The sequence below is a fragment of the Solanum dulcamara genome, chromosome 7 (assembly GCF_947179165.1).
Source record: "Solanum dulcamara chromosome 7, daSolDulc1.2, whole genome shotgun sequence".
Classification (NCBI taxonomy): Eukaryota; Viridiplantae; Streptophyta; class Magnoliopsida; order Solanales; family Solanaceae; genus Solanum; species Solanum dulcamara.
In genome coordinates, this window is record NC_077243.1 from 3,667,028 (window position 1) to 3,680,073 (window position 13,046).

At 34.0% G+C, this 13,046-nt stretch overlaps 1 protein-coding gene across 6 annotated transcripts; it reads right to left on the reverse strand.

The window, feature by feature from the left end:
- Positions 1–278: 278 nt before the first annotated feature.
- LOC129894202 (uncharacterized) lies at positions 279–10,689 on the reverse strand. 6 transcript variants are annotated; one of them, XM_055969768.1, is made up of 13 exons: positions 10,505–10,689; positions 8,303–8,461; positions 8,022–8,146; positions 7,041–7,205; positions 6,118–6,339; positions 5,852–5,929; positions 4,773–5,110; positions 4,587–4,697; positions 4,020–4,507; positions 2,873–3,038; positions 1,223–1,462; positions 981–1,115; positions 279–821 (listed from the first exon to the last, which is right to left on the reverse strand). In XM_055969768.1, the coding sequence occupies exons 3-13, from the start codon at positions 8,125–8,127 to the stop codon at positions 696–698; spliced, it is 2,175 nt and encodes a 724-aa protein (XP_055825743.1). In that variant the 5' UTR covers positions 8,128–8,146; positions 8,303–8,461; positions 10,505–10,689; the 3' UTR covers positions 279–695. The 6 variants fall into 6 exon arrangements, with proteins under 6 accessions (XP_055825743.1, XP_055825741.1, XP_055825742.1 ...); XM_055969766.1 differs by having other exon boundaries at positions 6,103–6,339; XM_055969767.1 differs by having other exon boundaries at positions 6,103–6,324; positions 10,505–10,688.
- Positions 10,690–13,046: the final 2,357 nt, after the last annotated feature.

A 13,046-nucleotide genomic window follows, 5' to 3' on the forward strand; every position in this document is an offset into this window, starting at 1 on the left:
CTCTCCAGTTCAATGAATGTCCAAAACAAATAGGTTAATAACTGGCGAAATACAGAACTGATAAATTACTAAAAAAAGTGACTCAGCTTAAATTACTTGGTATGGACTTCATTCATATGGGACAAGCAATATTCTTCTTTTCTTTTTCCTTTTTTTGGTTAAAAAAGTTAGGAGGTGACTATTAATAGTATATTAAATGTATGGCACGCAAAAAGCTTGTGCAGAGTGTGGAAGGGAATAGAATCACCTACCAAACTCAGTCTAAACAAAGCTAACCATTCGCAATACACACTCTCAAATATAGAAACTTGTAAATATCTCATACCATACTTGTGCACCTAATTAGAAAGAAAGAATCAAAGCTGTTCACTTCATAACCTATGGGCTTGAGCTTTTCCGAGTAAATAGTACATTAATACATAATAAAATTAGAGTTATACTAAAGAACAAGAAAAGGAATCATATCAGAATAAATGTAATGCACATGTAAAGCATGACTAACCCCACCATAGATTTCCACTTTTCCCAGAGAAATAGAAAGAGGATACCAGTCAATTTACAGAAGATGATAAATTCGGGCAGCTTTTGCTGTCCATGTCGTCTCTCATTCAAGCTACAGATCTTCACAGGTACTTTTGCCGCTGTGTTCTGGTCATGCCATGATTCTCATTCCAGTTCTGAGAATTTCTTTATTCCTACTTCCCTATAACTCGGGTCACCAGACCAAGGGCAACGGTTCTTCCTGAAGATCGGAGGGACACCCTTCCAAGAGCTTTACAATTAGAATGCTCGTCAATGCAAACCATTCCTTGCAAACCCACCTAAACCATCAAAAATAAGCTTATCGAAATGAGTTATCTTTACAAGCCAATTTTAAACCTTCACATGGAGGGCAGAAGCATGTTGCCTGCATCCACCCACCAAAGAAAAAGAAATACACAAAATAAACATGAAACATGACAGTTGCTTTTCTCAAAAACCTCAATCACTGCATTCTGCTTTGCCAGAAGACATCGTGGTGATTTCTTGGTCTCCTTTCCGGTCTTTGGATCAAGCAATGACAAAATCCTCACAACTCTTGCAGCCTCCTTAGCATGGTGTACAAGAAATTCCAGCTGCATAGTTCCAGATATTAAGTGCTCTATAATCATTAACTATGCATAAGACCTGGCACGGAATTTTCTGAACTTCTTCACTAGAACGATTAATTAATGGATGGTACCTGAGAGCCAATTAAAATTGGATTGACATTGTCCAAGATGAGGACCTTCAGTTCCAAATGATTTGCAACTGGAACAGAGAATTCAGGGTGGCACAAGACACCCCCCGCCATCACCTGATTTGCATCAATACCCTGTAGATTGATAGTGACACTGTCTCCAGCTTTTGCAGTGTTACAAACCTGAGAATCACGTTCCAAAGAACGCACTGTCGCCATTGCTCTGAATGGCATAACTAAAACCTGATCATATTCATAACTCGGTGTTAAATGCATAGATGTTAAGTCTGTCAAATATAATTGAACTACACTGCCAACAAAGTAGATTTCTGAAGTTTCGCAGCTGCAGTTTGCTCTTTGCTAAATGGAACATTTTCCTACTCTTTATTTTACTACAATCAGCGAAGTTTTTCCCTTCTTCCACCATTATAACTCTTCCTAACTCTTTATTTTCTTGTTTTTCTCTTCAAGCATCTTTTTATACTCACACAGTTCTGCCTCTAAAATGTTGTTTACTCATACCCATTAAGGTTACAACTACTAGTACTTAATTCCACGGACCAAATCTCAGGTTCTTGCGTGGTAGACACGTTTTCTTCTTTCCATATTCTCCCCAATTTTCAAGAATAGTGTCTATGACATCTTATGGCCTCATCCTATTGTTTGTAAAAATTACAATTAGTGTCAATAAACTTGGCTCAGCTTTTTCGAAAGGTACCTAGGGCTTTCTATTTCTCTAAATTATCTCTCAAGAGTTTCTTGCAGATATCAAATGTTCAGAGCCTTTCTCCAGCTGAGTCATCATAAAATTAAGAAAAAACAGCAAATCAAACTGACAGATACTACTGCAACAGAACCCACCAAAAAAACTCAGATATTGAACCACAAAATGATTTCGGTAAAGAAACTCAAACACTAATTAACAAAGTTGAGTCAAACCGTTCAACAATATTTATATAACAAATACAATCAACGATACACAAAGAAAGATGATTCTAATATAACAAATATCTAAATCTCAAAAATAGCAACTGATGTTTTTCAAAACTTTTCACGAATTTTGAAGCAGGAGAGCATCCAAAAGCACAAACCAACACCTTTCCCGGATAAAAAGTGCCTCATAGAAAACATATTAATGACATTGAAAGTCCTACAGACAATAGAGGCTATACATGTTTCTGCCACATACATGTTCCAGTATCCTTTTTGGAATTTTTTAAAAAATATTAGCGGGTTTATAGTAATGTTACTACAACAACAACAACACATGCCCAATGTAATACCACAATTTATAGTAACGTTACTGACACATTTAAATGATACGTTGTAACCTGTGATACAAAGCTTTCATCGTTCTCCGTCAACCCTTAGGTTTTGCCCATTGGAATTACTGAATAAATTAATACTTAAAATGTTGCTCATATATGCCTTTAATCTGTTTCGAATTTTTTTTTAAAAGCTGCATCTTTTTTGGTAATTAGTTTGCAAAAAGGAATTATTTAGGTTAAACTTCCTCCCTCTGACCCTAATTTGGATAAAGGTTAATGTTTGTGATCACATAAACCATTAGGTAAGAATACGACTCCCAAAAGCATGTGTTACAACGAGAAAGAAAGGGTACAAAGAAAGGAATTTTGTAGTAATCTGCAGTACCTTATTTCCAGTTTGAAGAGCCCCTCTCTCCAACTTACCACATATTGACACTTGTCCTTGAGACTGTGCTCTTACATCACATATTGGCATTAAAAATGGCTTCGAGTAATCTCTTTGAGGAGGTTGGAGAGAGTCTATTGCATCTAATAAGCAAGGACCTCGAAACCTGCAAGTTTTCGAAGCCATGTTCTTACTTCATGAGTTTGTCAAGAATCAAGACAAAAAGGTACCTCCAGTAATTAGTGTTAAACAAGCTAAATTATTTTGATAAACCGATATCAATCAACTAAACCTCAGTCCGAAAGTACTTGGATTTTCAGACACTTGAATCCTACATTTCCATTCTGCTCTATTCAAATCCATTTCAATTCAATACTAATTAGCTTTTTGAAGCAGATTAGGAGCTTCATAAAATTAAAAGTTCTATAAATCTCATACTTACCTCTATAAGTAAAAAATTCTAACTAAAACAAAACAGTCTTGAAAAAAACTAATCTAAATATCTAATGTAGGCACACTATAACAACTACCCCTTAAACTCTACTAGTTGGTATTGCCTAATGGATCTATTATTTATAGCTAATTCTAACTGATTCTAGAGAATGTAGGTTTTATAAGACAAATTCCTTCCTTGTAGTTTTAAGTCTGCCTCATCCCCTTAGATTATTTCAATCACCATATGCCCCAACTACTAACTGCTGCACATGGAGGTTTATGCAGGATATGGTGAATAATCTCAGGGCCACATTCTATCATTTTGTTCGCTATGTGTGCTTGTGTTATTTGTTGAATAGGTCATCTCTATCTGTGTATATCTACAACATTCATCTTACGGGTATGTTGGTTTTAGAGGTCCAATATACACTTCCATTTAGTGTAGAACTACAATTACTAACAAAATTCAACTCAATGGTACACAATCTTCATCTTAACAAGTAAAGTCGACCTTTAAGTTATTGATATTAAGAAGACTTTCGATGTTTCAAATTCCAGCTACCTATTATATAAGAACTCTTTGTTATATGATAAAGTTGAGAGACGTGAGTAGCATTAACTATACTAGTAAGGTTGTGCTTTCTTAAACGCGCCCATTACACACAAAAAAAAAAGGAAGAAAAAAGAAGAGGATGTTGGTTAGTAGGCTAACCAGGACAACATCCGTGACTCTGATGGACCTGTCACCAAATTTTGGTTTTCCATGGCACTTAGGGGAATCCATGCTACTGAAGTATCTTTAAACTTACAAGCACGGAGAAATGTGCCTAATTGTTTCTTAATTGCATCAAATCGTTCTTTGGAGTATCCCACTGTGTCCATTTTGTTAACAGCAATTATAATCTGATCCACCCCAAAGCTTTTGATAAGTTGTACATGCTCCCTCGTCTGACCTCCAGTAGAATCAATACCTGCTTCAAATGCACCTACTGAAGCATCAATTACAAGAATGGCTGCATCTGCTTGCGTAGCCCCTGATATCATATTTGGGACAAAGTCCCTGTGGCCTGGGGAATCAAGCAGAACAACACGGTAACATTTTGTCTTAAAGTAGGCAACGCCTACTGTCATAGTTATTCCCCTCTCTCTTTCTTCAGCACTCTCATCCAATGCCCAAGCATAAGCAAAAGACCCTTTTCCCTGATTGAATAGACAACAGAATTGTCATAAACTGGTAAACATTTGATTGTGCCATACAAAAAGGATGAAGAATAATCACTTGCTGCTTAGCCTCTTTTTCATATTTGTGCATTTCTTTATGGGATATCTGCCCCAAAAGGTGTAGCAACCTTCCTGACAGTGTTGACTTCCCAGAATCCACATGGCCAACCTACATATTGGAAAAATTGGGACTAAAACGCAGTGTAATATACATTAAATCAAGAGAATATAACGAAGGACTTACAACTGCAAGATTTAGCTGGTTGAAGTTGTCTTCTGTTTGAGGAGCCTGTACAGTTTTCTGAGGCTTGCTCTTTGAGCTTGATGTTGCACTGTCACTCTTTCCAGTAACCACACTATGAGGCTTTGATGATATAGACATATCGCTCAAGTTGCTTGTTAGACCATTATTTCCCCTAGTTTTCGAAGAAGAACCACTATCCTTCAGATCATCATGTTTAACTTTTGCTAATGATACTGAAGAGTTTGGATGCCCTTCAGCAACCAATTCCTTTTTAACTTCTGTACTCAGTTCTTTGTTATTTGATGCGATATTTAACTGTAAGATCGTGTCAGTATCAGCTGAAAGGAGAGCAACAATGCAAATAAAATATGTCAAACTCTCCAAAAAGAAAAAATATATAAAAACATAAGAAAACAGTTTCATGACTGAGTGTTCAACACAAACCTAGAAAAGGGTATTCATGAACCCCTACCTAAGTTAGATAGAAAAAAAGAAAAGAAAAGCAGAAGTTACGTGAAAAACTCTAAATTAACAACTCCACGTGTCCAAATGAGATTGATTTAACAAGAAATTTAAGTTAGTAATACTGAGTTATTTGGCAAACCACTAGAAAAATCTTAAAATTCCATGTATTTACTCACTCTTCCAAGGAGAAGAGTAAGAAGATTATGGTGGAGAAAAAAAGTAAGGAGCAGTAAATTATTGTAAGAACATGATTCACTCAGTGTCCAGTTGTGTTTCAAAGAGAACACCCATACACCTTTGCTCTCTCACATAAATCTCAAAAAATAATGATTTATATCTTTCTGACTAGGAGGACACTTGTAGTGACCCTCCATTGACTATTTCCAAGGCTCCTTCTTCGTCAATTAGGCCAATGCATCAAGATTCACTGATTGCGGGTATTTTCGTTTCACTTTCTCGTTTATTTTTGCAGTTAGCTAAAGCGAGTGCAACCTCCACCATTGACACCATGGACTTCAATGCTAGAAGTACTATTGCCCTAACTAAAGAACCACCTTAAGGAAATAGGACACAAAATAAGTGTAAAAATAGAATCAAAAGCGTGAATAGAGTACCTTTGGGACGTAATTTGGATGGTGCTATTCCACTCAGTACTAAATCGTCTGGAGATGGAGAGTCAAACTTGAAAGGTACTGTACCATCATTAGCATATGTGAGGAAATGAATTAAAAGTAAAGATGGTCATATACTGAACAGAAATAGAAGTACCATCATGCAGCAAACACAATTTTTCAAGCAAGGGGAGCGGGGTAAAAAAAGAAGTGCATATGTATATAGACCAGACTGTGCTTGATCATGTGCGGACCTATATCAATCTTACAGTGGCTTTGAGAGCAAAAAGCTCTGTGTAAATCATGAAACTGTCCACATATATTTCCAGGCTTGTAGAAGTTAAAGCAATCTTCGGTCTTAAAAGAGTAATTCTGTGCTTCAAAGTTTATAGCATTTTTTGCTTTCTGAAGTAGCAGTGATGGAAATAGAAACTCAGCCATTATAGATGCTCCAGAATCTTTACATTTGCCACCAACTGCATGGGAACCATCTACTCTATGAAGCAGCAAGCAGACCACAGATGAAACAACAAGCAGAACAGATAAGACCTATATATAATTATGTAAACAAGGTAGTTTGTTCATTCCACAAAATAACCTTTAAAATAGGCAGACCAAGAACAGAGTAGAAATGCCCAAAACCTTCAAATAAGCCTTGTATTATAGTAGGTAAGTAAATAGAGCATGAAATAACATTAGAGATGGACTACCCATACAATAATTCCATCTCCCACCCCCAAAGGAAATGTTTTCTCATGTTCTGTAATATGCTTTGGTCCATAGTGCAAGTAAGAAAAGCAGTTCACAACTTCACATGAGTGCTAGTCTGCTATATGGTAGTAACAATTTTCATAGAGACAAACATGAAATAAAAATCAAGGAGAATGCAACTAAAACTACCCAAGGACACAGTTCCTCTTCCCAACCCCACAGAGAGCATATATATACAAAGACAAGCTAGCAATAAGTAAAGCATGAGATAACATCAAGGAGAAGTGCAACCAATGGACTACCAAGGAACAGAAAAACATTTCCTTTTCCTGGCACCCCCAAAAGTAAATACTTTCTCATGATTACTAATGGAGATGGAAAATACAGTAAGCAATCTGTTCATAAGAATGTTAAGCATAGAAACAAATTCCACAGAGACGCACAGATTTAGACCCTGAGGGCAGGTTCAGGAGTTGCTAACCTGCATTTTCTTTACTGCTGACACATTTTTTGACCAATGGATTACGAAGGACTCCACATATATCACATACATTCATAGTATCTTCATTATCAAATGTGCAAATGGGACAACGCCAAACTCCAGACTTAACCAACTCCTGTTTTGACCTTGTTTCTGGCGGCACACCTGCACCAAATAGTTAAAAAGCATATTGAGTTCTTCTAAGTTATCTTAACATTTAAGGGGTATCGCTATTTCCAGGACCTGCGATCATGGTGATCGACCATAAACATTTACTATGCAAAGAAGAAATCTCATTGGTATTTCCTGTGTTCTTTCATGTAATAGTACTAGTTGTAAACTTAGTGTAGAACGGTAAGCATGGCATTAAGGACCTCAATTTAAATGGTCATGAAGTTGCATAGGATATCATTATCTGCAGAAGAGTAACAAAAGTTTTGGGATGTTCCAGCATGGGAGACAAAAATTGAGATATGGGGAGTGTAACTTTTAGGGAGTCCTCCAAGAAGTTAAACAAATCATATGTTTAAGCCTGGAAATAGTTTTGAGTAAGTTGTTAACTATTTTATCCTTCAAGGAATCCCAGTGAGTAGTATAGAGAAGTCCCACACAACAACTAAATGTTCTCCACCAACCTACTTCAAGAAACATAGTCAACAATTGAATGATGACACATTAATGATTGTTGTAACAGTTCAGAGAAAAATAACACAATACAGCAAGCCATTACAATTTAATGGACAATACACCATGAATTTTAATTAGCTTGCAGAAATGCGTTTGGAAGTACATAAAATACTTTTATCCAAACATGACATCAACAGAGGTAACTGCATTACAAAGAAGTAATCTCATTATGATTAATGTCTTTTGCTATTCTTGTTTGTTAAGGGTTGAGGGGAGATGAAATAGGATTGTGCTGCCTCAAGATCTTAAGCATGAGAATCTCACAAGCTCCCTAGAAAGGAGTGAGGTACTCACCATTTTCCTCAGCACAATCATACCCTTCATCATAGTCATAACCGTAAGCTTCATAGTCATCAAAATCTTCCTCGTAGTTAACTCCATAATTTACCTTACGAGGCATCGTGAACTTTCAGCTATACCTAAAAATCATGTACTTGAATGTTACTCTCTTGATAAATCAAACCCAGATTACCAAAGGTGTAACATAATGTGTTAGCTCAACAATGCTAACAGTAAAACAAAACACAATTTTCCTTTGCCACACTGAAATAAAGTTATATATGAATGTAATTTACCTTGATGGTGATGATCTCATTTGGAAAAAATCTTCTCCAACTGATTTACAGACCAGGAAATCTTGTCCCAATCGTGTAGAAAATTCATAAAATACACACAGAAGACAGGAACGTCTTCTTTGAGTGTGCTGAGCGTGGGGGAAGAAGATTTAAAGTTTCCTGTCCAATCAAATAAGCTACTAGATTAGGAAAAAAGCTTAAATTAAGTTTCTTCGTAAAGTTCATCCTATCTCTGCTCACAACTGGTTATATGTTATATCGCTCAGCTTCTCAATCCGTTCAAACAAGCTCTTGAAAGGAAGATAAAAGAATTATGAGTTCCAGTAAATTTTCTTTGCAGATATGACGTGGAGGAACAATGTCATATACATGTCTTTCAGTTTTCAGTGTTTATCCTCGTGTATGTATATAGATGTCTATACGACATGTCTCCTTCTACTATTTGTTTCAATCCCATAGAAGACCGTCAAGTTTAAATGTAGAGTTAACTTTGAGCCCCAACAGACTAGAATCCAGCTAGTTCATCACCTTAGTAGTTACAAATGTATAACACTCATTGGCCAGTAGCACACTAGAAACATGAAACCGTTCGTGTTTAGTATGTCGGAATAAAAACTTCTCGAAAATAAGTTACTTGCTGAAAAATATTTCTTGTATATGGTTAGTAAACAGAAAATGTTTCAACGTTAACAAATTGGATAGTGTATTGATGAATTTTTTTAGTATGAAGTAAACGTCATTTGGAGCAGTAACATGAAGTTAAGAGTTGAAATGGTTGTGGGAAAAAAAATGACTTCCACTCAAAAGTGAGCAAAGTTGCTGCTTTCATAAGGAAATCCCGGCAACCAAAGCACCAAAAAAATTACTTGTTTTCCAGAAAACATTTGTTGTCATACCAAATATAACCTAAGAGTCATGTCGTAATTGGGGGATCGAATATCCGTTGATTAATTTAATTAATTGATAATGTAAATAATTTTTACACAATCAGTTATTTAAAAAACCAACAATAACAAGAGCAAATAACTCTCTATATAGAGTGTTGGTAGTACCAGGAAAAGAGAGTATTTTCACCTGCTCAAGCGGTCAAACTACACTAGTTGTTTAAAATGAGTGTAAAAGGGCAGCCCGGTGCACTAAGGCTCCCGCTATGCGCAGGGTCCGGGGAAGGGCCTGACCACAAGGGCTATTGTACGCAGCCTTACCTTGCATTTCTGCCAGAGGTTGTTTCCAAGGCTTGAACCCGTGACCTCCTGGTCACATGGCAGCAACTTTACCAGTTACTCCAAGGCTCCCCTTCGTTTAAAATGAGTGTGTGATAAATTAAATTCTTTCTATAAATACTGAATAGGTAGAACAATACGGTCTTCGTAAAACTGCAATGTAGACCATTTTATAGTACTTGAATCCTAGGGTTAATTTGCATTGGTATTACCAGATTCAAGTCCCAACAACAGCAACTACACCTCAGTCCCAATAGAGATAACAAATTATGTGGTGGCTGGAAAACATTACTCCCTCCGTCCACTTCTACTAGTTTACTATACTAAAAAGGAAACAAATGTACATTTTCACTTGTCCAGCTTAGAAAATCAAGAGATAATTTATCACTTAGTTCCTAATTTACCTTTGTTATTAACTATAGTCATTTCTCAATGAATTCTCTAAAACATTGAATTTAGTATATTCAATGGATGATATAATAAAATTGTTATTCTATTTATCGTTCCTTGAGGTGTGTCAAGTCAATACTGGGAAAAAAAAATGGACGGATGGAGTACTGAATTTATTTGGTACTTGGCAGTAGAGTCAACTTGATCATTTAATCCATAGTAGTTATATATCTCAAATTAATGAATTATATTTACAGTAATAGTTTAACTTTACAAAATTAAGGAGTTAAAACTGTTAATTGTGTGAAACCATAAACTCTTATCTAAGCTAATACAAGATCTAAGCGATTCACCAAAAGGCATAATTATCTCACACAAGTAAATGACAAAAGTACATGTACTGAATAACAAGAAATTAAACACAATGCATGAGTACGACTAATTTACCATATCAATGCGGTTGTGGTTCAAATTAAATACAAGAAGACAAACTGAGTAACAAACAATTAGCAAGAAACACACATAAATGGACGGTCCAAAATTGCTTAATTTGAAGAAGGAAATCAAGGGTTTCGAATCGTAAGCTTACAGCTGACAACTCCGGCGAAGAACAGTCGCAGAATCGGAGGAAAGAGTACTGAGAAGTGTGATTTTGCTTCGATGTTGATGATTCGTCATTCAGCCATAATTCCCTGTAAAAGAACTTTCTGGCTTCCTTTATTTTCTGTTTTATGCCTTTCTTTTTTTTCTCATTCCCGAAATTTCCTAAATACGGAACTACGTGAAAAAAAGGAGAATAACGAAATAATTAGTAATTAAAATATGTATTTTCACCTCCTGATAATTTATATCGGAAATATTAGACAATTGAAAATATTTCTGCAATTACATTACAGCAAAATGTAGGAATTTAATATAAATATCAGTAATTAAATAGCTTAGCACCTAATAATTTTGTTGTAAAAATTCACAAATAAATTATTAAAATGCATATATAAATTTTGTAAGATGTCCTTTTTTTTTCGAAGAGATGTCCTTGAAAGGGTAAAAAGTGCACATACTAATTAAACATTAAAACATTTTATTTGTGCCAATAAAAGTAAGTTAAGTGATGTTTGTCACCTAAATCTGGATGAACGTTATACAATGAAAAAATGGCAAATAAAAATTGTAAAGGAAATTAAAGAAAAGGAAAAAAAATTGATTGGAGATAGTGGTATTTTGTGATACAATCAATGTGCGCAAGTTAATCCAATCATAAAGACTTTATTGTTATAAAAAACATACGAATATATACGGGTGTTCACTGTTTGGATAAAAATTGATTAAAAAATTAACTTTTATTAGTTTGGGTTTATATTTTTAAAAATCAATAATATTTGATTTGATTTTGATTTTGTTCAATAAAAAACAAAGAAATAACCAAACTGATAAATTATATAAATATTTTTTTATAATTATATATACATGATATATTATTTTTATGAACATTTTTTTATGCAAAAAATGTAGCACATTAATTTTAAAAAGTTGGGCATGATGCCTCTTTTATTTGTGCAGCAATATCATTAGTTTATGAATTATTCTGTAAGTTTATGTTATTTGGTATATTGGATTAGCTAACAATATAAGCAGGAAGTTAAAACATGATTGAAGTTTTGATCTACGTACACTCTACCCTCCCCAACCCCACGCTGTGGAATTTTACTTGGTTGTTGTTGTTGTTGTAATTATAAGATGCAAAATTGAACGAAGACAAAAAAAATTAATGAATTGTTGTATTTTTCTCATTTGAATGAATAATATCTTTTATTTTATGTATGGTTAATAACCGAATAACCGAACCAAATCAAATTGAAACTGATAACAACCAAAACGATGGATGTATATTTGATTTAATTTGATTTAAATAATTTAAAACTAATTAAAATAATTTGATTTTAATTTTGACCAATAACCTATCCAAACCAAAACACCCCTACGTATATGTAATATTGTTAAAAAAAATATTTGTTGGCATTTGATCAAGATTTTATTCTTAACTATTGAAAATTCAATCGATAGATTTTTTTTAAATGTTTGAATATTAATCATTAAGTGAATTTGCTTTTATGATTTTACAATCACTTATCAAGGTTTACATATATTTAAATGATTAAAATCTATCATAAAGTCTTAATTTCATTAAAATATATATTTAAGTGTTTTTACAAAACTGACATGTTATTCATTAGTAACCGTCATTGTCATTGTCATTATCCACCATTACCAAGTATCACCATCTAGCGTCATTTATCACAATCGTCGTCAATATCGATCATGTAAGACAGTTGTTACTATCATTAGCTATGTTTTACTATAACCACCACCAACCATCAATCTGCTAAATAAACTCACCACAATTAATCAATTACTATATATCGTCAACCATCGTCATCATTCACCGTCATCATTCGTTGCTATCTTTAATTATCATTATCATCCACCATACTTATTAGTTGACACTATTAATTACCACGATCAACAACCATTGTTGATAATGTCAACCGCCATACCATTAACTACTACTGGGAATCACCATCATCACTCATGGTACCACAATTTCTAGCCAGTAAAATTCGTTGTAACCAACAACAATCAACATTATTATGAACAATTTGGAGAATCAAACCCAAAGATATTTTTTCTATATTTTTTTTTGTTTCTTTATGTGTTAAATCTGTAATCACAAAATATATTAATAAATACAATCATTAAATAAATAAAGAAAAACTTCTCAAAATATGATCATACTAAAGATATTATCCATCCTTTCTATATGACAACATATACACACTTATCAATAGTAGATATTTGGATTAATTAGTCATTTTGGATTATTTAGAACATACATCTATGCAATGTATGAAGTGTTATCTAAGTTTCATACAATAAGGAAAGATTTGAAGAATTTTAAATTGCATAAAACTCAAATTAAAAGAATTATACAGACTTCCTCTTAAAGCTATAAATTACATATATAAATATTATATAAATTTTTGTTAGTTGTATATTGAGAGATGATGATTTGATTATTTTATTTTCTTTTTGTTTTATTAAAGAATGTTATGCAATTTGTCAAAAAAGTTTTG